General features: G+C 33.9%; 1 protein-coding gene across 1 annotated transcript in view; it reads right to left on the bottom strand.

Annotated features, from left to right (window-relative positions):
• The window catches only part of LOC143193124 (43 kDa receptor-associated protein of the synapse homolog), a 138,333-nt gene that overhangs the window by 109,614 nt on the left and 5,350 nt on the right, over window positions 1–23,369 (bottom strand). The window contains exons 2-3 of the mRNA XM_076399096.1: window positions 15,357–15,612; window positions 289–440 (exon numbers count right to left, since the gene is read on the bottom strand). Coding sequence (XP_076255211.1) covers window positions 289–440; window positions 15,357–15,612 — 408 coding nt within the window. The remainder of the gene's footprint in view (window positions 1–288; window positions 441–15,356; window positions 15,613–23,369) is intronic.

A 23,369-nucleotide genomic window follows, 5' to 3' on the forward strand; every position in this document is an offset into this window, starting at 1 on the left:
AAAAATATAATTTATGTATAAAGATTGTGTGGGCTGAAATTGAACAAAATTTACTTAAGGACACTTCGTATTTCATTTTAACGCAGACACGCAGAGTATATAAAGCAGCAGAGCCAGGCTACTAAATTTCCCAGACATTTTTATAGTTCTACTTCAATTTTCTTGTCGGTGTTTATCTTTTTTCGCAGCCAGATGCCGATCGTATCGGGTGTACCGCAAGGGCGACGTCGACCCCAGCTTTTCGCGTCCCCCGCAAAATTTCGTTACCGCACCATTACCATTCCTTACCTGTACTTGCCCCAATCCATATAAGCCTGATAAAGATACCCCAACACGTTGAATTTGTCCTCCCTTTTCCTTAAGGCTTTCAGTGAACTTTTCCATTTCCTCACGGCCTGTTGTTGCTTGTGCTGGTTGTATAATTTCAGGCCTTGTTCGACCTGGAACAATACAGCGGGATTTAGGACGACGATGAGAACGTTTTCGTGACCGTAATGGGATGGGAGAATAAAGTGTATAAATGTGTGTGTGTATGTGTGAGAGAGAGACAGAGAGAAAGAGCGAGAGATTGAGTGAGAAAGGAGGTGGGCGGAGAGCTAACGTTGATGGAACGGTTAATGAAACAATGCTACAGGTTTATAATGTGGAATTCGTGCAGGAATTTCGATTCGACAGAGAAATTCGTATATTTTAGATTACATTTACATAGTACATTAATTACATACGCAGATTTACCGAAATTAAGTTTTCTTACCAAATCTAAATCTAAATCTATTATGAATTTCTCAGGCACAAATTTTTCATTTGATAATAACTGTAAAATTATTTCAAGCCTTATCTTCTCTCATCTAATATATATATATATATATATATATATATATATATATATATATATATATATATATATATATATATATATATATATATATATATATACTATTTTTAATATATAAAACAAAGGCGGGTTTGGCTAAGGCGAACACTTCTAACTCGAGAAAGGCTGGACCGATTTTCATGGTATTTGATTTGTTGGATTTGTCTCCGTCCAGAATAACAGAATATTCATTAAAAACATTGGATAATTGGCGAAAAAATTAAAAAATTAAAAACACATTTTCCCATACAAAATGTTGCGTTAAATTGACAACTGTCAAACGGATTGTTCTTAAAGTTGTCTGTACCGTATGATAACCGTGGAACTATTACGACGAAAGTGAAAAGAAATGATTTCGCGGTCGACAACAGTTGGATCGTTTCATATTCGCCACTTATTTGAAAAGCATTCAAGACACATTTTCCATTAAATACATGAAACAACTATGAAATTAGATGAAAAAAGATATATGAACTGCAATGAGGCAATTTGGCATACATTCTCAGTTTCTATTTACGAACGTCGTCCTAATGTTGTACACTTGACAGTGCATCTTAGGGATCGAAAGATTTTTTAAAGAATCCATTCTCGATTCTGATTTTATTGTTATATTTTTCGATACTAAGAATCGATTAATCGTGCACAAGATACGATACTTTCGATCTAAATCGTTTCTATATCAAATTTATTAATATTAATTTTTTTAAATTAATAAGATTAATATTTTTAAAAGTTAATGAATTTATTCATTGGATGGCGATGCTATGAACAAATAATTCAAATTTATTAAGGGGTTGCAGAGATTCAACTCCTAGCACTTCTCATCATTCTCACCCCCTTTCACCACTAAATAAGGAAAGTAGTAGTGGTCATCCGAGTAGCCGCCATAAGGGTGGCTTAAAATACATGACTGGGGATGATATGGATTTAGACATTTTCTAATTGACACCATGACATATAAAATAACACATTGGAACCTGAAGGATTTTAAATCCAAATCTAGTGAACTAAAGTTGATAGCAGGTCTTCATAAACCATCAGTCCTAGCTCTCCAAGAAATTAATCTTAGAAAAGAGGACTTCCTTCAGTTTAGAGGTTTTCAGGTAATTAGAAAAGAAAGATCCAATACAAACAGATCATCAGGGGGAGTAGCTATCCTGGTTAAACAGGATTTAGTATACGAATAAGTTCATTTAATAACGAACCTGGAAGCAGTAACTATTAAAATGTATCTTACGGACAGACAATTTTGTACTTTACAATTTGTAACTTGTATTTGGCCCTTCTACAGTGGTGACTGAAAAGAAACTGGAGGAGTTGCTGACTCAGCTGCCTCAACCGGTTTTGACTGTGGGAGACTTTAACGCCCATGCGCCTGAATTGGGATCACATTGAATAATGGATCCTTCTTAATAACCCACCTTCATCTCTTTGGCGACTGGAAGCCGCTCTTACATTGACTTAGGGCTTTATTAAGCAACCTTGATGGGCGGGACACTTTGGACATCTGTGGCTGATTTGTATGACAGTGATCACTATCCCACCCTCATTGAATTAGAAGGTCTCACATACCCTACTATTGAATCAACAATGGTAAATCTACCCAATATTGATTGGGATAAATCTAGGCGGCTCATCACATTACCTTCTCTTGATATGGATTTGAATTCTATAGTGGAAGAAATTACTCTTATTTTGCTCTTTGCTTAGATTTCTCCTGGAATTATACGCAAAAACAGGAAGCCCCCTGTGCCATGGTGGAATATTGACAGTAAGCGAGCCATAGAAAATAAAAAGCGGGCACTCAACAGATTCAAAAATCATCCATGTACCACCTGTCTTATAGAATATAAGAGACTGAAGGCTTTATCCAGGAAAAAATCTGGGAGTCAAAAGCTAAAAGCTGGATGGAATTCACCAACAATTTAAATCCCCCTACCTCAACTTAGGATATTTGGATGAGCGCTCGCAAACTAAAGGGTTTAGCTATATCTAACTTACCAATGATAGTTGAAAGGACACGCTATATAGAAGACCCACTGGAATTAGCAGAACTGTTTGGTAAATAATATCATACCTTTTTTACAAAACATCACGGTCATATAATTATGGTCATATAATATGGAGAACTCTGAAAACTAGAAACATTTATGATTGCTTGGATGATCCTATAACATACGATGAGCTCTCACAAGCAGTATGTAAACTTAGAGACACTTCTCCTGGTCTAGATGGTATTAGATCAATATATATTAAGACCTTTAGTGAAACTCAAAAGCTATATCTGTAGAACATTTTATGTTTGTTTACAAGAATGGAAGATAGGTGGTAAAGCGTATCAATTTGTTTCATCCTTCCTAAGGGATTGAACTTTCAGGGTTAGAGTCAATGGCAAGATATCGTCATCCTTCCCACATATAAATGGTGTACCTCAAAGCTCCAGCATAAGTCCAACCCTATATTTAATTGCGTTTGGCTCTATCAGAGAACACATACCTGAGCAAATTACAGCACGATTTTTCGCTGGTGAGATTGTCATTTATAATGTTCATCAGGATCACAAAATAAGTCAGGAAATTCTGCAAAACAGCCTCGATACTCTCCCTTCTTGGGAAAAAGCAAATGGCCTTCGATTCTCACCTGATAAATCGAATAACGTACACTATTGCAGAATAAGGAATTGTCCCCGAATGACAGCTCTATCTATTGATGGCAATGACATAAACAACAAGCCTGAGCATAAATTCATGGAAATTATATTCGACTCAGGTCTCAGCTGGCTTCGACAGATCTAATTCGATCCCTCGCCAACTTTCACTGGGGTGCTCATAGAACCACTCTTCTGAACATCTATAAAGCACTGACTTTGAGTAAGCTGGACTATTGCTGCCAGTGTTTCATTTCTGCGGCTTCCTCATATATTAAATCCAGAACACAGTACTAAGGATTGCTCTAGGAGCATACCATACAAGTCCAATTGACAGTCTGCTCTGTGAGGCGGAGATTTCTTCCCTAGACTCTAGATGAGAATTTTTGCTACTAAGGTACGCAGGCTCATTAAAACTCAAGCCGAGGCTATCTCAGTATGGGCATTTTTTCCCATTAACCGCAGTACCAAAATAAAGGGGCAAACATACAAAGGGTCTGGCTATTACTTCCAGAAAATCTGCAATCACTTGTCATTGGAAAAATCTGCAATCACTTGTCATTGGAAATACCTATTATCTGTAAATTCACAAATAAAATACCTCCCTGACAGAACGTACCTATTGCCATTGATCTTTCAAGGAGATTTATTCCTAAGGAAGCTCTTAAATCTTTTAGTGCACGCTCCCTTTTCAAACAATTGATCTATGAAAAATACCTTAAACACCATCGGATTTATACAGATGGATCTAAAAATGATAAATATACGGGAGCTGCATATACATCAACATTGAAGGAAGATCAAAGTGCCCTCTTTGACGGGTGTTTTTACTGCAGAATTTCTGGCCATATAAGGCTTTTAATGCGTTCAAGACTGTCCAGATATGATCTCGGCGGTAATCATCACTGACTCTATGATCTCTCTTGAGAGCTTAAAAGCGGCCGCTCGTAACAGCGGCAAGAATATTACCTACATGTCAATATTACCTACATGTACCATGCCACATGGGAATCGAAGGTAATGAAAGAGCCGACCATCTTGCTGGGAAATGGGAAGGATCCCTTTTGGAAGAATGTCTGTACTGGAGAAGGGATCTGAATACATATCATACCGCACTTTATAAAAAACTGGATCAACTATATTGGGATTTAATGACCAATAACAAATTGTGCGAGGTAAAAGAGGAGTTTTACCAAGGTATCAACATTTGTAACTTTAGTAGGCGTAAATTGGGTATTTTTTTCCTGACTCAGAATAGGCCATTAGGAGTTACTACTCAAAGGAGAAAGTCCGCCCATTTGTGATAAATGTAGATCCCGCTGAGCCAAGAGCATGCCCACCAAAGACGACTCTCTGGCCTAAAGGGATCCATGAAACAACTTCTACAATTAAAGAACCTTGAACAACTGATGAACTATTTGGCTGCCATCGTACTCCAAAATATATAACAGACTATGAATACTACTGCTGTTAACTTGTAATGTCTTGTAAACTGTTCTCTGCATATTATTCTCATACTTATGTTAAATTAACTATAAGCTCTTTTAGTATTGTTCTGTAATATTAAAATGTATCTTTTATCAGAGTCTTTCTTACTTATTGTTCTAGCGCGATCTTGATTAGGGGTAGTTAATTCAATTTTGTGTTATTTTGATTTGCTTTTCACATTGATGATACTGGACATTAGATTTGTTGTTTACTTTTTTCCGCACAGCGCTGGGCGTAATTTCAATAAATATATTGTCAAGAAATAATATTTAGTATAAATAAATATCAAACAATAAATACATTTATATTTGGATGACTTTTTATGGTAAGATTTGATGTGATCGAATATAGAACTTGAAACTAGTTACTTTACCGTAAAATCGAATGTCAAGGATCGATTTTTGATCTACTTCAGTAATTATAGGTGAATTCAAAAAAATATTTATACAGTTCATACGAAGAATGATGAATGTTTATATATGCGGTTATTGCTGATACACGTTCGTGGGTCGACATAATTTGAATCACTACGATGTTAATGGTACAGTGTGCCCAACATTTCGTGTAGCATGTCAAGAGCTCAATTTTCTTGAAAACGATACTTATCGGGACACGTCAATCGCTGAAGCAATTACGTCTATATCTCCAAGTCAGATATGCACATTAGTTGGCTATATTATTTCTACATACTTCCCATCTAATCCTCGACCTGTAGAACAAATATAAAGATAACATATCAGAAGACATTTTTCATCAAATTCGTGTCAGTACAAGGAATCCTGATCTTGAGATGAATACGGAGAAGCATAAGTAAGCTTTGCTCCTGATAGAAGATATGTGATCTACCACATGTGTGGCAGTTTGTTAGTCAGGTTAGTCAGTTAGTCATTTAATAGACAATTGGAACGTCAACCTAAATATGATCGACACAAGAAGAATTCGAACATCATTGCTAACCACACAAATTACAAATTGTTGTGAGCGAGCAACTTTGGCGGCTAAGAATAAAGGTGTGATTGCATTCATACAAATCTATTGATAGTGTGGCAAACGAAGACGAAGCCACTAATTATCCAACTGAATTTTTAAACTCCTTGAGTGTGCCTGGTTTACCATCGCACATTTTATAAGTGAAGGCGGGCTCGGTAGGCATCATTCTTCGAAATGCAAAGCAACCAAAACTATGCAATGGAACGCACTTAGTGATAATAAAACTGATGTGTAATGTGATTTAAGAAGGAAAATTTAAAGATGAGTTAGTTCTCATTCCGAGGATTCTGATGACCCCAATGGATATGCCCTTTGACTTTAAACGAATTAATTTCAGAATTCGTCTTGCTTTCACCATGATGGTTAAGAAATCACAAGTCCAATCCTTGACTGTTTGTGATTTCGAGTTAGAAAATGTTTTTCTCATGGTCAGTTTTACGTGGCATGTTCACGTATCGGCAAACCACCAAACAAATACAAACAAAACAACAATAAAAACAAGCAAAACAAATAGAGCGAATTTGTTCTTGCGGCTGATAAATAAAACAAAAATGTATATCACAAGATGCCTCACTGAAGATAATTAAACCTATATCAATCATTAGTTGATTTTTGTACTTTTGTATTTTTTGTGTTGTTATCTTAATAAAGTACTTATATATTTATATTATCCTATATATTATTTTATCCTCATTGTATTACTTCCATAAAATAATAAAAACAGTCTATAGCCGAAACGCTCTCGAACCATTCAATAATCAAAGGAGTCGAATAAAAATAGCAATTAGCATTTCACAAGACGGAAGTGTGCGAATTCCTTCTCGTACTAATTTTAAGAGAGAAAAGGAATGAAACAATTATTGAGTTCTTTGTGTTATAGAGAACAGTTCATTTTAAATGATTTTAAGTTAGTAAAATGACAGAAAATGAATTTTTTCTCTTATTGTTACATTGCATTTGTAATAAAAATAGAATAATGTTTTTATCATTCCTTAATAATATTTAGAAAACGACAATGTAATAAAATATAGATAATATAGTACATTTTTAAAAAACCAAAAATGTACAATTTCTATCACATTAAAATTTGAAGGTTCGACCAGAAAAACTATAACAATCAAAGTATTTGAATAGGCATCGAAAGAGCTAGAAAAACGAACAAGTTCATCAAAAAGGAAATTTACCTAATATTTGCCGAGATTAATAGTTAACAACAGTTCCACTAAATCTTTTCACTAAATCCACAAAGTTTTTTCTTTCATTTTTTGAAATATCGATATAACATATTAATGATTTTGAATGATCATGAATAAACGAATGAATTCGAATATTTCATTCCATAGTAAAACAGTCGATATGCTCTTTATACTTACTATATTTTATTGTTGTATAATTTTTTTGAGATAATAAATTAAACTGCTACATTAACTAAAACTAAATTGTGCATTAAATTAATAGAAAATAGTTTTAAAAGAAATTTGGTATCCAAAACTACAAAAGTACATAAAGGAGGAAATAGTAAAAGTAAATAAATAATATGTATATAAATAAGTTAGGTACGGTTTAGGTAAGCGGCTTTTATAATTCGATGGAAGTGAGGAGCCACACACGACCTATTTTAATAATTGTTTTATTTTGTTCGCTTTAACGCAGGGACAATTTAAGAAAAATAGGAAAAACAGTTAAAAAATAGAAAATTTCAAAAATGAATTAGGGATTACTTTTAATTGGTAACGGATCAGACAACCTACATCTGTCTGAACTGACGTTTTACACAAAATTATAGAACTGTAAATTCTTCCATAGCCACGTCGAATTACTTTTAATAAGTATGTCAAGTCATGTGTCAATAAATATGTCATTTATTCTTTTTGATTGTGTAAAACTCGATACATTTTAAATCGTTTTTTATGATCTTGTTAGCTCATCTTATTGTTCCTGATCTAATATTAGGTCTGCCACTTCATATATATAACCAGACTTCCCGGTGAACTTCATATCACCTACAGATTTCTGACAATAACAACAGATCTTCATCGATTGTCAATGAATTAACGAATCGAATTTTTCAATAATTATGTTTGTATGAAGTATAAATGGGAACAAAGTATCAAATGGTCAGTGCCGCGTCAAATTATCTTCAGTATTTAATGTATTATATATCCTATTAGCGATTCAATATCAGAATTCTATACTTTTAGTTATAAAACAAATATTGATATTGATGACAATAACCTTTGTATGGGAAAACATATGTATATTTTTTACTCTATTTTCCTCGCAATTGTTCCGTATTTTTTCACCGTGTGAAGCTTCACTGAACTTCCACAAATATTTTCTAATCAAAATTAGCCTAATCCGTTCAATCGATTTTCGGAGGGACTAACGAACAGCAATTAAAGGATTCTGCAAAAATTGTATAGTTGTCAGCATTATCATCAATAATATAAAAATACATGATTTTCAATTTGATAGTAGTAATAGTATTGGAATTTTAATTTAAGACATTCATAAATTGTCTATATAAATTACAGTTAGTTATTTTCGGTAGAAATAAAAAACAATCATTTACCACTGCTATGCCATACATTTTTAAAGTCCCCCTTCTTTTCTTTTTTTATTGAAGGACAAGGTACATAATTTGCCGATTATTTGCTACATATTTGTAAAAGTAATTATATCAATGTGAAAGGTGAAGAGTGTTATTCTTTGGAATATTTTCAAATGAATTGTTTGAACTCAAAAGGCAGCTGCTAATCTAACAACATAAATTATAAATAGCTCCTCTGTAAGAATGAAGAGAAAGTACGCAAGAGATCATACAATATTCACGAGGCTGTTTTAGTGGTATTTAATCTAACTAAAAGAGTATCACTATGGATGAGGTACATAAGAATAACAGATATAGTAACAAAAATGGCATAGAGAAATGGAACTTGTGAAACTCAACGAATTTTTTAGAAGAATTAAGAATTTTTAGACAACTTACAGTTGATGAATCAACTCATACCCGACGTTTGCATGCGATGGAAAAGATCTAAAGGGGTGAAAATGGCTACCACACGAAGTAAACAGGGCATCTCGCATTAATTCAACATCGCGCTGTCATTGCCTGCCAGGAAAAAAAAGCTATCTGTGTCGTGTTGTGATAGAAGGTTAAAGGTTAAGGTTATACGATAATCCCAAGTGCAATCATTCATGAGTTAATTCGGGAAAGTCTTCCACATCGACACCGAAGCAGAATATTCATGAGCATAAATCTTTTAGCGTATATGATGGGATGTACAAGGTATAGTGTGTAACCAGCTACTAAATAACTAGTAGCAATGGCAGTCATCCTTTTCTACGACAACGCTCGGCCACAATTGTGAAAGAATTGTAAGAGTTTCCCTTGTTTGCCTGAAACTGTGTAGAGGAAACTTGCTTACGGATACCTGCCTACTAATCCCCGTCAGCTAAGGAGGGTGCCCGTGACAGGTAACACCGTTAAGAGGCACGAGGGCCAGGCAAGTACATGGCGTCTTTATCACACCATGGAGCTCGCGGTAACCCAGCTAATCGCTCAGCTGGAAATGTCGAGATGATTGGGGGTAAAGAGCACGACGGAGTAGTGTCGGCTGCGATAGAATAACACCACGAAGAGCCCAATGAGTTATTGGCTTAAAATATCAGCCAGCTCGGCAATACATCATATTATCCGAGAGACGAAGAGTGGAGGAAGATCTCGAGTAGAGCTCCGATATAAAATCGTGAACTTGGGAACATCTGCTTCTCTATGAATTTAATTATTCTTGACGAACCAGCGGCATTCATTTCTCCTAAGGATTTTGTTCTGATTTTCTTTAGACTGAAGCCGTATAGAACGACTGATTAAACCAGCATCTCGTACAAAAGAACATTTAGTGAAATATTAAACCTGCTGGCCCGGTTGATGAGCTGGAACAGTAGACTGCTAATACCTTAATATTTCTGAATGAGCCTTTGAATTCCACCTAACTTCCGATTAAAAAGAAGACCGAGACATGTGCCATCTTCTGAACATACTCGGTAGAAAACGATTCTTGCGGAAGAAGATGGCCCGGGTTTTCTGTGGGTTGACTTGCAACCTACAGAAATGTTACCACTGGTATCATCAAATTCTTTCTGGAATCTGCCTTGGATAGGCCGTGTTCCTCTTGAAGAAGCAAAGTAAGCATTGTTGTTTCCATAAAAGCTGTTTCAACTTGTGGTATCATAAGGATATCTGAAAGGAAAATATTTAATAAATCTGATACCAGGGGAGAACTCCTGCATAGATGGTTTTCCGGCTAGAAAGAATATCTTTAATCTTCATCTGGAACGATCGTCCTGACGGAAATTATTTCATAAGAGCGGTTAGGTCATCGGGTAAACCTAACTGAATGAATTTCGCCACTAAAACTTTGTGCCAAACCTTGTCAGAGGCTTTGATTAGGTTAGAGGACCGCTCTAAGTCTTTCACATCGGTTAAAAGCACAGCTGATTTTTGCGGCCAGCCGATAGGCCTGATGAACGGCAGAATGTATGTTGCGGAATTGCTTCTCTGAAATGATATTGTTTGCCTTCGTAAAACAGTTAAGAGCATATGGTATTGCTCTTTCAGCAAGCTTGGAGATGGAGCTTAATATTAATGACTTGCCTTTTTTTTTGAGGATAACTGCGATGAATGCCTTTTTCTAGTTATATGGGAAGTGTATTGCTCTTTCAGCAAGCTTGGAGATGAAATTTCATCGGATTATAGGTCTGTAGTCAGAAGGTGATGACTTGGCTACTTCTTTGGGTATAACTCCTATGACTACATGTTTCTAAGTATATAGGAAGTGTTACAGCATCAAAATGGAGTTAACGATATCGGTTAGTTTTTTGAGTTCGGCTATCGAGCTATTATCGAAATCCGGGGATTTCTTTTTCAGACTCTAACTGACCATTTGCGTCAATATTTTAGGACTAGGTGGTTTACTAGATAACTTGGAGGTACATGAGAGTAAACGGAAATGACCTTCTTAATGATTTCGTCGTTTTCAGCAACGTTTAGATTTGAAAGAGGCGGTAGGCGTTCAATCTGGGCCTCATAAGCTTTAGCGAGAAGCCCGGCCTTTTCATGGTCAGTGTCTGCTAAAGTTGTGAAAGTTGCAATGCTTGAATAGGCTGATGAATTGGAATAAATTGAACGCTTCAATTTTTCCCGCACGCTTCGCCTTCACCAAACACCAGGCCTTTTGTTTAGAACTCCTTCACATGATTTGACTGGCATATGCTTTCATAATGCTGAAATAGTGCGAAAATAGTAAAATGACTGGAACGCTGACCAGGTCGTCCTTTCAAGTATCATTCCCTTATATCAAATATATTTCTATCGATACAGTATAGTTATATTGCCAGAAATATGAAAAATATTGTAAAAAGAATGAAAAACATTTTTACTGATATATATTGTAGCCGTTTAATTCAATAAATTTAACGTGAAAATTGTAGAATCTTGCGAACACTTAATAATACTGGTTTTGGCGAATTTTCCCCTATCTCTATATAAATTGTTACTTCGTATCATATTATACGTTGAATTTCATAAAACGTTCAGAACAATAAATATCTAGGCCACAAAATATTGGATTATGAAGTTGTGCGATGGAAAGTTGTATTACGAACTCTACAATAAATATATTAAACTAACATCAACTTGAACAATGTAACATCGGTTAAAGTTCCGATATCGTTTACTTAACATGTGTTGAACTTAATAAAGTTACAGATTAGATAAATACATAATCTTATGAACTTTATTATCTTGTTGTTTATTTTGGGCGTAAATAATTAATTCTTAGAGGCAAAATATTAATAAAAATATTTATTTAAATTTTTGAAAATTAATAAGGTCGAAATAAATTACTATATAATAATAGAAGTAATATAAAATATGCTGGAAGTATACAGCGCTTACAAATATAGACCTCAAACACAGCACATCATTATAATGATTGATAAGAACGTAATGATTGAGGTAGACGTTTCCATCCCAAACAACAACTTACTTATAACACAGTTACAAAATCTTAAAATACTGAAATCTACATGAGCAATTACGGAAGTAACAGAAAATAAATTCTATCCGCAACATCCCAATCATCCTACAAACAATTGGTTTAGTTTTTAAATAGTTGACATTTCTGATAAATTAATTAGGTCATATCAGAAATATTTACCCACAAAGAGTTTTCTTAGTATTAGCTCAAACTGTGAAAAAATCTTATCAGGTTAGAAAAACTCCAATTGGAACCATGAAAATTATTTTAATATTTTAAATATTACGAGTCATCTTAGAATTAGAAAATCATCTAGCTAAATCAGGGACACAAAGGAGACAATAAGAAAATATGATGGTTATGCATATAAAATTTGTTACTTCAGCCTGGATTGAATTTAAATATTTTTCTGATTTATTGTGGTTGACATAATTATGTCGTTTTGTTACATATTCTCAGTAATTTAGCTTTGAATTTATTTGTTTACGATCAATTTTATTTCATATTTTTATTTCAATAAATAAAAACTGTTCCTTAAAAAGCTTCCACAAAAAATTATTGAATATTTGACACGTTTATTTCATTTGACAATGGTAATGAATTATTTAAGGGACTGTTCGTGATTATTATTAATTTCGATTTTTTGTGTATTATTACTTTATTATTTAACAAATACTTGCATATGTTTAACATATTGGTTGAGATGTAGACACCACCCAAGTACCGTTTACGGGGTTAATGATGATGATGATTAGTGAAACGCGAACATCAATGTTCGATAATTTTGAATACTCTCTAGATAAAATATCATTTTTATTGAGTTAACCAGAGAGAGAACCAAAGATTCATGTGAAACCCAATCATCCATCTTCTTTTGGTATCTAATTTTATATAAGATGGCGCAAGAAGAAATGTGTTGCTCCACCCCGATAGGTTTAAGAGAGATGTATAATTTTGGTGGTATGTCTGTTAGTTATTTCGTCATTTATTCTTGAGCTATGTATCAGCCATCAGTATGAACTGAAACTCAGAACATGTGATAAGAATCCAAAGAGGCAATGTGTACTAAATATATTATGTAAAAAGGGCATTCCTGTATATGTTTAAAATATTTTGATGCACATGTGCCGGTATTGGGCTTCAAAATATTTTTCTTGCTTTCTGCTATATAATTTTTAATGTTTGTCTAACTTATCAACCAAAATTAAAGGCAATATTGGGCGAGTCCTAAGCTTCATTTTCAAACCCTCTGGGTTAATTTTCTTGTAAATTGTATCCATTTTTACACTTGTTAATTCGTATTATAAACAATTTCGGCAAATAATATTTTGCTGACGCGTAATTTAGCATCTTGAACATTACATTTCTGCAAAATGACACATAAAACATAGCATAAAATCATAATTTATACATCTAATATAATTATAATTATTATGATATATTAAGATTTATGAATAGCTAATTATAGGACAGTTCATTGATGAGAATGATTATTGAGCGATTATGAATTTAGATATATTTCATTCAAGTTGAACGAAGCGTAAAAAATTGTATTTATTAGAAATCATTAACTTCATTGATATTATACTAATTGAATTTTTTTTTATTTTCATATATATGTCTTTTTCTTCATACCTCGGTCAAAAGTACGTACTTTCGTTCCTAATAACAGGGAAGGATGTAAACAAACATTTACTCCCTGTGGGAAGTACACCCGCGCCCTCTATAACGGCGGGAGGAAATAATTTCTTATGCGTATTTATACTCGTAACTAGGAAATATTTATAATGTCGCTACAACAAATTGTTTACAGCTGTCATTAACGTTGCTACCTCTAACCTTAAAAATAATCATCAATGTTGTCGTCACTCGATTCAATAATCCAGAAAAATTAACAATATGTTATCAGCTAATGAATCCACGTACAAGGAAGAGGTTATACGAAATTTTGATGCAGAAGCGCGATTGATAGTAAATACAGATATGTTGCCGAAGAAATCTATTGATGTCGGGGGCAGGCATCAAAAATATGATGAATATGAAATGAAAAAAAATCGTATACACCACACGGACCAAAAGTTGAAATTTCGGTCGAAAATTCAACTTTCGGCCCTTGTGGTCTAATATACTATTTCTTAAATTTTATTTGGATTAGAAGCTTTCTAGTCCTAATTATATAATTCTCATAATAGATGCATACCTTTCGCACAATAGGATATATTCTAGGTAACAGAAAAAATCAATTTTTCAAAACGACTGTTTTAAAATGTGGAATAACATTAGCTAAATGAGGACTGTACTTACAAACTGCCTCAGGCAATTAAACCTGCGTTCATGAATGCGCGCGAAACAACATATCCCCGAGAATGTATCGATTTTTCTTCAAATACACAGTCCGAAACGTCATAGTCTACTTTTTTAGATTTATTTTGTCATTTTAATGTCAATCTCTCTAATATATGTCAAGTTTTACACTAACATGTGTAATAAAACTCAATAAAATAACATTTTAAATAAGAAATAAAGTTATATGGAAAAACGTTATTTATTATTATTAATGCCCTACATAAAAACTGATTACACCTAGATTTGCATTAATTATTCAACTTGAATTAATCAATTCATCAACATACCCTTGAGCTATGTTTACTATTGCAACATGGCGATAACAGACATCACACTTTTGTAGAACAATTTGCTTTTGGTCAGTTTAAACTGTTTCCACCAGCCATTCTTTGACCACCAACATACCATAGTTTCAAACTAGAACCTTTGTACCGTCTATTATTAAAATTTATATTACTTTTATATTATTATTTGTTATATTTTTATGTACTTTAAAAGTTCATAAATCATAATTCATAAATCATTTAAACCACCTATGCTGAAACTGAAACAAATAACAACACAAGTATTTAAAATTGTTCAAACTTACATAGCAGCAAACTTCTTCAACAGTAATCCCGCAATTGGTAGCAAGTATATACCATTTCAATATATGTTATTACCCTATATCGATGTGAGAAATAAACCATTGGTGTTCAAACAAGAACTATATTCAGTGAACTATCAGTACATATGCTAAATAAATTCGTAAACAAATGCATAGCCTCATTGATTGAATATTAATTGAATATTATTTATATTATTATTTATAATATTAATATTATTTAAATTATATGTTCAGAAATATAATATGCTAAAGTATTATTATAAATTGTTAAAATAAAAAACAAGTTCTCTTTAAATGATTATAATGTGTATTTATTATTAAAGATATGGTTAAAAAGTCGTATTATATTAAGTGTTCCCTTACCTTTCTCTTCGCAATACTGTGTCGAAATTTGACTCTACACGCGTGGAAACAACCAAAAGTTATAACAGGTTGCCGAGGTGCTCTGACCTCTGTGTACGTGTCGCGGTGCAAACTTGAATACGAATCGTTCCACGGCCAGACGTGATCCAGACCATCTAACGGATGTCTGGAACCATCTGGCGAAGAGAGTAGCCTAGTAGCGGACAACTGATGACTAACACCGGCATTGGCATTATGATAGATGTTATTGAAGTTACTGTAACAAAGAATAGAATAGTAAATAAAATATCTAGATTATATATATAATTCTCTCTCTCTCTCTCTCTCTCTCTCTATATATATATATATATATATATATATATATATATATATATATATATATATATATATATATATATATATATATATATTTGTGGAAGTGCAGGGAAATTTATTCTGTGGGAAAATATGGAATAATTGTTGTATTAGTATATCACAATTGAGTTTGCGAGTGACTGTGAAGAAATGGACAGGATTAGAATACGAGTTCCTGCACATCAAACACAACAACAGCCAGCAGTTATAATTAAATAGAGCGATTCGGTAAACGCAGTGCTTCTGTGATGCCAGAATTAACGGCATTCTACTACGATTCGGTAGATATGGTACCAACAAATTAGTTATAAATGGAAAAATAATTTGTTAATATTGTGAGTCATTAAAATATAGGTTATGGTGTGCTAGTGGAAAAGTAAAAATCCCGTAAAAGGTTCAAATACCAGACCCATTACAGTCAATAGATTCTTGGCCAATAATCAAAAATATAATAATTGTTTCCAAATGACGTTTTTTGACGTAACACATGTTGTATAAGATAAGTTCAAGATATTACGCCAAAGTTTTTTGGTGAAATTTGCAAAGGATATAAATTAACAAGATCTTAGACAATTGCAGATGCAAGAACAAATTAATCCCTTACATTCTCATTTCATCATTTATCATCACATTCGTCACCATTTATGGGATATCGAGATGCGGAAATTGAAAGGCGTCATTTTTATAATCTAATAAGAACTACAAAGATTTCTTCATTAGAGCAACTACTTAGTCAAAATGTTCGAAGTAACATGGATCGAATGCTGTCTGGCAGCCAAAATATCATTATTAGATAAGAGGCTATTGTCGTTATTGGAGAAAAGATAGATGTAGTTGATGCGAATAATAGGAAGACGAAGAAAGTGGTTCGGAACCCACGTTAATCTGAATGTCTAGTCACTAAATAATCCAAGAGACTGACATGACGATATTCCACACACATACTTGCGTCACCTAGTGAAAAAATAAAATATTGTGAACGAATTACACATATTATTTTATTACACAGTACACATATTATAATATACTGCAAACGCTTTAATTATCCCCTTTTTACTAAGTACTGACATCTTGACACATTGTTAATTCTCAAGTAAAAATTAATTATATTATCATGATAAATTTAATTGTTGCGAGATTGTCTTAAAATTGTAATACACTACAATATTATAACATGGCTAATTTTAGATGATCGCCATTCGTAACCATTCGGAACAACATTAAAATTGAACAAGAAACAACTAAATTTGACTAGCTTGAATATATTGAGGCGTGAAAGAACAACAAACATGAATATAATAGATAGCTATAAACCATTACAGGTAAGAAGCATCTATACTTTGAGAAACAGCCCGTATATTTGCGACAAAAGTATTCATACATTAACAGTTCAGGGTTTACAGCTATCAAAAGCAGATTATACCTATTCAATTTATCTACTACTAAAATTTGGAGTCACAAAAAAAACGTTCCACACAGGATACCACGATAGTTTGTGTAGAAACAGTTTTAAAGGTGAATGGTGAACCTAATGAGATGTGATAACGGTTAGATTTGATATGAATTAAGAATTTCGTTTGTATCGCCGTTCAAAAAGTCGCCTCTTCTTGCTATCAAAGTAAAATAGCATTTTGAAATAAATTAACAGTTTTTGTATTTTAAACCCTTTCGCATTTTGTAACTTTATAGTAGGTGTGGAGATAAAAAGACAAATTTTATAAGCATTAATGTTGTTCTTCAAATTTTATTAATTAAATTAATAAAATGCTAATATATAATACATGTCTTCACGTTAGGATATAAGAAGTTATCAAATCTTCCTTACAGTTTTATTTTATCTACAAATTTATGTAGAAATATTATTTATTTAAGATATTATATACTATAATAAATTTAATAATATAATTAAATCATTTATTTCTAGTGATCATTTAAATATAAAATATCAATGAATAATCCCAAATTCAAATATTATAATAATATTAAAAATTCTATTTGCCGAAGCAGTCGTTGATAACTTGAAATTAATTACATTAATTACATATTTGAAGGCTCTGGATTATTTCAATTAGCAAGCAACGCATTAAAAAGCTATTTGGATGCTATTTTGTTATTGCCTTGTTGAATATAATCATGATACAATTTATAATTTTGCAAATTAGCATTAAATATTACAATATATATTTTATGATTAGTAATCGTTTAATGCATATATACAAGGTGTCTCAACAAAAGTGGATTGAAAAATTGATAAAAATTCTTCAAATGCAAACTGTCACTTTATAAGAATGGACATTACTGACACCATTAATATGAAAATAAACTGAAAATAAGACATTGATTTAAATGCGGAAAAACGCTTGATTATCAGGTTTAACACGAAGTCAAGCAACTGACTAGGCATTACAAATCTTGCACCAATTGATTTATAAAAGGCTCTATCTTTAAATTTTTACGCAAAATTGCTCGCTTCCTAACTACAAGGTTCGTTTCATCGTCGAACAAATTGATTACAGCTCTCCTAGTTCTCTACAGTTTTCCAATGATATACTAACTATCTATAAGCTTTTTGATACGCTTTTGAATCGAAGGAATAGAACTATTTATGTGGCGAAATCATCATCTTTTATAAAACTCTCGCATATACAATGAACTGTCTGCTCCCGAGAAACTAATTAAAATAATTATATATTTTTTATATTTTTTATTTAACTCTTAATAATAAGTTATGGTGCTTTTTAACATAAACCTTTTTAACTAATTGGTGTACGATATCCACCTAAAAACTTATTTTGATATATGTACTAGTGATGTTACAAGATGCTGCTTCCGAACTTTCAAGAGGAAAGTTATAAGACAAGTTGTCTCAAGAGGATATAAAAATATACAATAGCCATACTACATTAATACACTGTTGCCATACTTTTATATTCTAAATACTCAACAAAAAATTTTAAAATAAGATGTTTGTTATGACAAATTATACCAATGACCTAAAAGTAATGGCACCGTAACCTTGAAACTAAAATTTTTTGAAAACTTTCACGTATAACATTTTACAGTTTAACATTAAAATTTCCTACAAATGATGTCTTATTATATTATCCTTAAGTTCTATTTAAGACTTTCAATCACATTTTTTAGTAATTGTTCATTTTATTATTATTTAAAAAAGATTAATTAAAATTATTTTAGCCACATAATTAAATTCCCGTTTTATAATTTAATCCACTTATTTTCCAACGATTTTTAATTTTAATATGAAAATTCATGGATTTGATAATGTATTTTTCTTCGAAAACGTATCTTTATAGAAGGCCAATCCAAAGGCTGGAATAGTAATCTATAGTTTGGAGGTAATCCACGAATAACATCTCTTGTGAATTTCGAACTCCGGATTGCAATGCCTAAAGTCGAGAAACTGATAATCAATAAAAACAATAAAATATTGAACAAGTTTTTATAAAAAGGTTATTTGTATTTATTTCAATAACAAAAACATAAATTTTGGTTTTCGAGCTACGCTGTTTAAACCATACATGACAATTTCAAAATACACTGAAAACTGACGATTATCCTTTTTGTTTATAAAACAAATCGTGACAAAAGATATTTAATTACATAGGTTATACTTAATACAATATGAATACTTTATGGCCCTCTTTTATGAAACAAAAGACAGTTATTTCTTAATCTAATAATAAGTGTAAATAGTTTCATACAGTTAAAAAACCAAAATTGTGCCATCAATAACAATATTTTAAACTTTATGAGTTTGTAAATTTAACGGAACAGTGATAGTTATACTTGTAGCACCTTTAACTTCAAATGAATGTATAAAATAATTTTTATGATCAAATTATAAAATTGCCAGCTTGGTGGCGCAGTGGTAAAGGCGATGGGACGGTCCTCCTACTGTTGCGATAGCCGCGGGTTCGAATCCTGCTCGGGCATGGTCGTAAATTTATGTTTGTGATTGTTTAAAATTTGTGAATGTTCTAGGCAAGAGTTTAAAATCTGACAAGGAAAATGATCCCAGTCACACCGGTAACCAGGCTGGGTAAGACCGGATGTCTTCTGGGATGATTTCTAAAGTTGGCCAGTCGGTAGGCTTAATGCTGAGGACCGTGTTTCGGAGGCCACGTTAAGCTTTAGGCCCAGTCCAGATAAACCCATAGTTGGTAAAAGGAGAATTTAAAATATATATAAAAAAAATTATAAAATTAAACAATATAATTTTTAATTTATAAGTTATTATTATTTAAAATAGCAATCGTTATTATCAGTTAAACAGCTTAATTAGATAATAATTTCTTTATCAATTACATTTACATTGATAGTTTATTTTATTTGTTACATTTATTATATTTATTAATTTATATTAAATACATTAGCTATATGCTTAATACAATTTTAAATTAATTAATTTGCAAATTAATTTATTACTACTGTTCTGTTGTACTTGCATTAATGTATGTATTTAAATTGAAAATAATAAAAATAATTAAAATGTTAATATTATCCATCATTAAATTTAAAGGTAATACACTGGGTGTTAATATATTTGTTGTGTTTCTTATGAATTGAAATTTGAAATATGTGTTTTATTGATTATAAAATATCCTAACTTGCTGAAATATTTCAAAGGAATCAGATAGATTATACATTAGTATATTTATCGAAGTAACTTTACTGGCATTAATGCATTTTACGGCTTAAAAGTATTATATTAGATATTACCAATATATGAATTAATTTGTCCTTAAATACATAACGTGACATATTAATGTTTTGTATTAATTTCACAGGTTTGTAACTATGTTAGATTTATTAAATAAAAAAGAATAGACTAATAGAGAATAGAAAAATATTATTTCATTTAAAATCTATTAATTATACATATTTTTTAGTCTAATATAATTTACGTTCACTAGCAGTACACACTACATACATAAGAAAACAATAATAAAAAGTAACAAACTAAAACTTTTTCTTTTTCTTTTTCCGCTTATGGAAATAATTTTGAACGTAAGTTCCGTGCTAGCTCTCGAAGAGAACGGTCGTGTCCGGTCCGCCGAACCTACCTGCGCTTCCGAGAATTACCCGAAACTTTCCCTAAGACGGTCGACCCGTTATCACGTTTCACCAGTGCCTACGTAATAAAAAAAAAAAAAAGCGTCTGTAAGCGCCGAAAAGGCGTTTTTACAGACAAGGCAATGGCGTCATGTACGTCAGAGCCGACGTCGCCTCCTGAACATAATCCCAGTGTTTCAAATTCAAATGGACCATCTTCAGAAGACAGCCGAGAAGTGCTTATAACGGAATTGAGAAAACAGAACGAAGACCTGCGAAAGCAGATAGCTGACCTTAAAACGTTCGCAAAAGCCCAAACAGACGCCCTGAACAAACAGACGGAAAAGCTGGAAAAGAGCGAAAAGGCTTCCGAAGAGCTCAAGGAAGAAATAAAAACTCTCACAGCTACGATAACACAATTCATGAAGCATCAAAGAGATGCCATGAAAGTAAAGATTCCCGCTGCCATAGAAATTCAGTCCCAGACACCAGCTAAACCGACACAACACTTAGACCAAACTGAAGACTCAGAAGACGGTTTCACCTTGGTGGGAAAAAGGAAAAGAGGGCCCGTCACTCCACCTCAGGAAAGCCAGCTGCCGAAGGCCGGCAACAAGGGAAAACAGGCTCCCAAATCAAAACCCAATCCGGTAGCCAAGCCAGCCACTAAATCTACCCAATCGAAAGCCAAGGCTAACGTACAGCCTTCGATTACAAAATTTGCCACCAGACCAGTGCAAAACAAGCCGACCACCAAGACGGCCCCACAGCCAGTACCGAAACAAGTTACCACAAGACCAACCCAGGACCAGCCTGCGCAGGTAAGTAGCCAGGTCACTAAACAAGTCTTAACCTCCACAGCAAAAACAGTGCCAACCGTTTCGGCGACTGTTTCTCAAAGTCCCCCAAAGGAAAAAATTCCGCCTATAGTGCTCCGTGATAAGAAGAGGTTCATGGAGCTCATTAGAATTACTAAGGCACAATCAATAGACATTATAACCCGAAATAAAAAGGACGGCATTTTCTTATTCGTCGCCACAAGCGACAATTACCGTAAACTTACTACCCTGCTCGAGGAAAGGAATTACCCTTACCATTCCTTCTGTCATCCGGAGGAGAGAGCATTCCGGGTAATAATAAAAAACATCCCAGAATCACTCTGCATTGACGAAGTACGTGAACTTCTCTTTGATCAAGGCTTCCATCCCAAATTTGTGCAAAGATGGAAATTAAAATCCGGGATAGAACTACCAATTGTTCAGGTAGTTGTCCCTCGCGAAGAGCGACAGATCATATATATGACCAAACTCGGCGTCATCACAGTGAAGGTCGAGGTCCAGAGAGGAAACGGCCAGCCAGTGCAGTGCTTCAACTGCCAGCTTTTCGGGCACTCCAGCTCATATTGCCGAGCCCCCCCACGGTGCGTCAAATGTGCCGGGCATCACGACACTAGATCCTGTACCAAAATCCCAGAAGCACCTCCAAAGTGCAGCAACTGCGGTGAAACTCATACCGCAAACTTCAGCGGTTGCACCTGCCGTCCTGCTCCAAGAAAACCAAAAATTCCGACCGAAACCAGACCTCCACAAGGTTCTGCATGGAGTAACCAAGGTGGCAGAAAGCTAGCCCAAAAATTAGCCAGCGCTACCCAGCCTGCTCCAACTCAAACTCCTGCTCCAACCAATACACCGGACCTTAACTCCAGAATGCAGGCGTTTACTGACCCGCAGGCTTTCCTACAAGTGATCGCCCTGGCTCACCAACTTGCTCGTCTTTTTCCAAATGTCGCCGCCTAAGCGGCAACACTTACCTGTCTCTATAACATTCAGCAGCCTTTAACTCTTCGAAATGGCTGTTCCGAAATCTCTTATACTGATGACATGGAATGCAAATAGCTTACGCGGAAAGCAAGCGGAATTGGAGGACGTCATAACATTCTATGACGTCGACATCGTGCTCATCCAGGAAACTTTCCTGAAACCTTCGCATCGTCTCTCTTTCGAACACTTTTTTGTCTACAGAAACGATAGAACTCCGGGTCGAGGCGGTGGAACCGCCATTCTCGTCAGAAAAGGAGTCAAACACGAGCTCCTTCCATCGTTATCAGTAAACAACTTCGAAACAACCTCCATTAAAATCGATATCCAAGAACGTCCCTTCGTGATTACATCCCTGTACAGGAAATCTTCTGCATTCAACTATGCCGAATACCGATCACTCGTCGAAGGAAAATTTCCGAAAATAATAGGTGGCGACTTCAACGCCCACCACCCCACCTGGGGGTGCTCCAGAGCGAATCCCGCAGGTAACGCCATCGTAGCTCTAAGTGCAGATCTGGGCTACGGTCTTGCCTTGCCAGATGAACCCACCCATCACCCTAGTACAGTCTCTCAAGGCGCAGCAAGAATCCTTGATTTCTTTATTCTTCAAGACGTAAATCGCGATTCCGAAGTTCAAGTCCTTGACGAACTAGACTCTGATCATCGTCCGATCCTTCTCAAACTCGGAAACTGCGCCACCACTCAAGTCCCACTAACAAGATTCAGGAAAAAAACCGACTGGAAAAACTACCAATCTCTTCTCCTG

Source organism: Rhynchophorus ferrugineus, unplaced genomic scaffold (assembly GCF_030347505.1).
Source record: "Rhynchophorus ferrugineus isolate W39M unplaced genomic scaffold, kcgeb_rfMv2 rfM3, whole genome shotgun sequence".
Lineage (NCBI taxonomy): Eukaryota > Metazoa > Arthropoda > Insecta > Coleoptera > Curculionidae > Rhynchophorus > Rhynchophorus ferrugineus.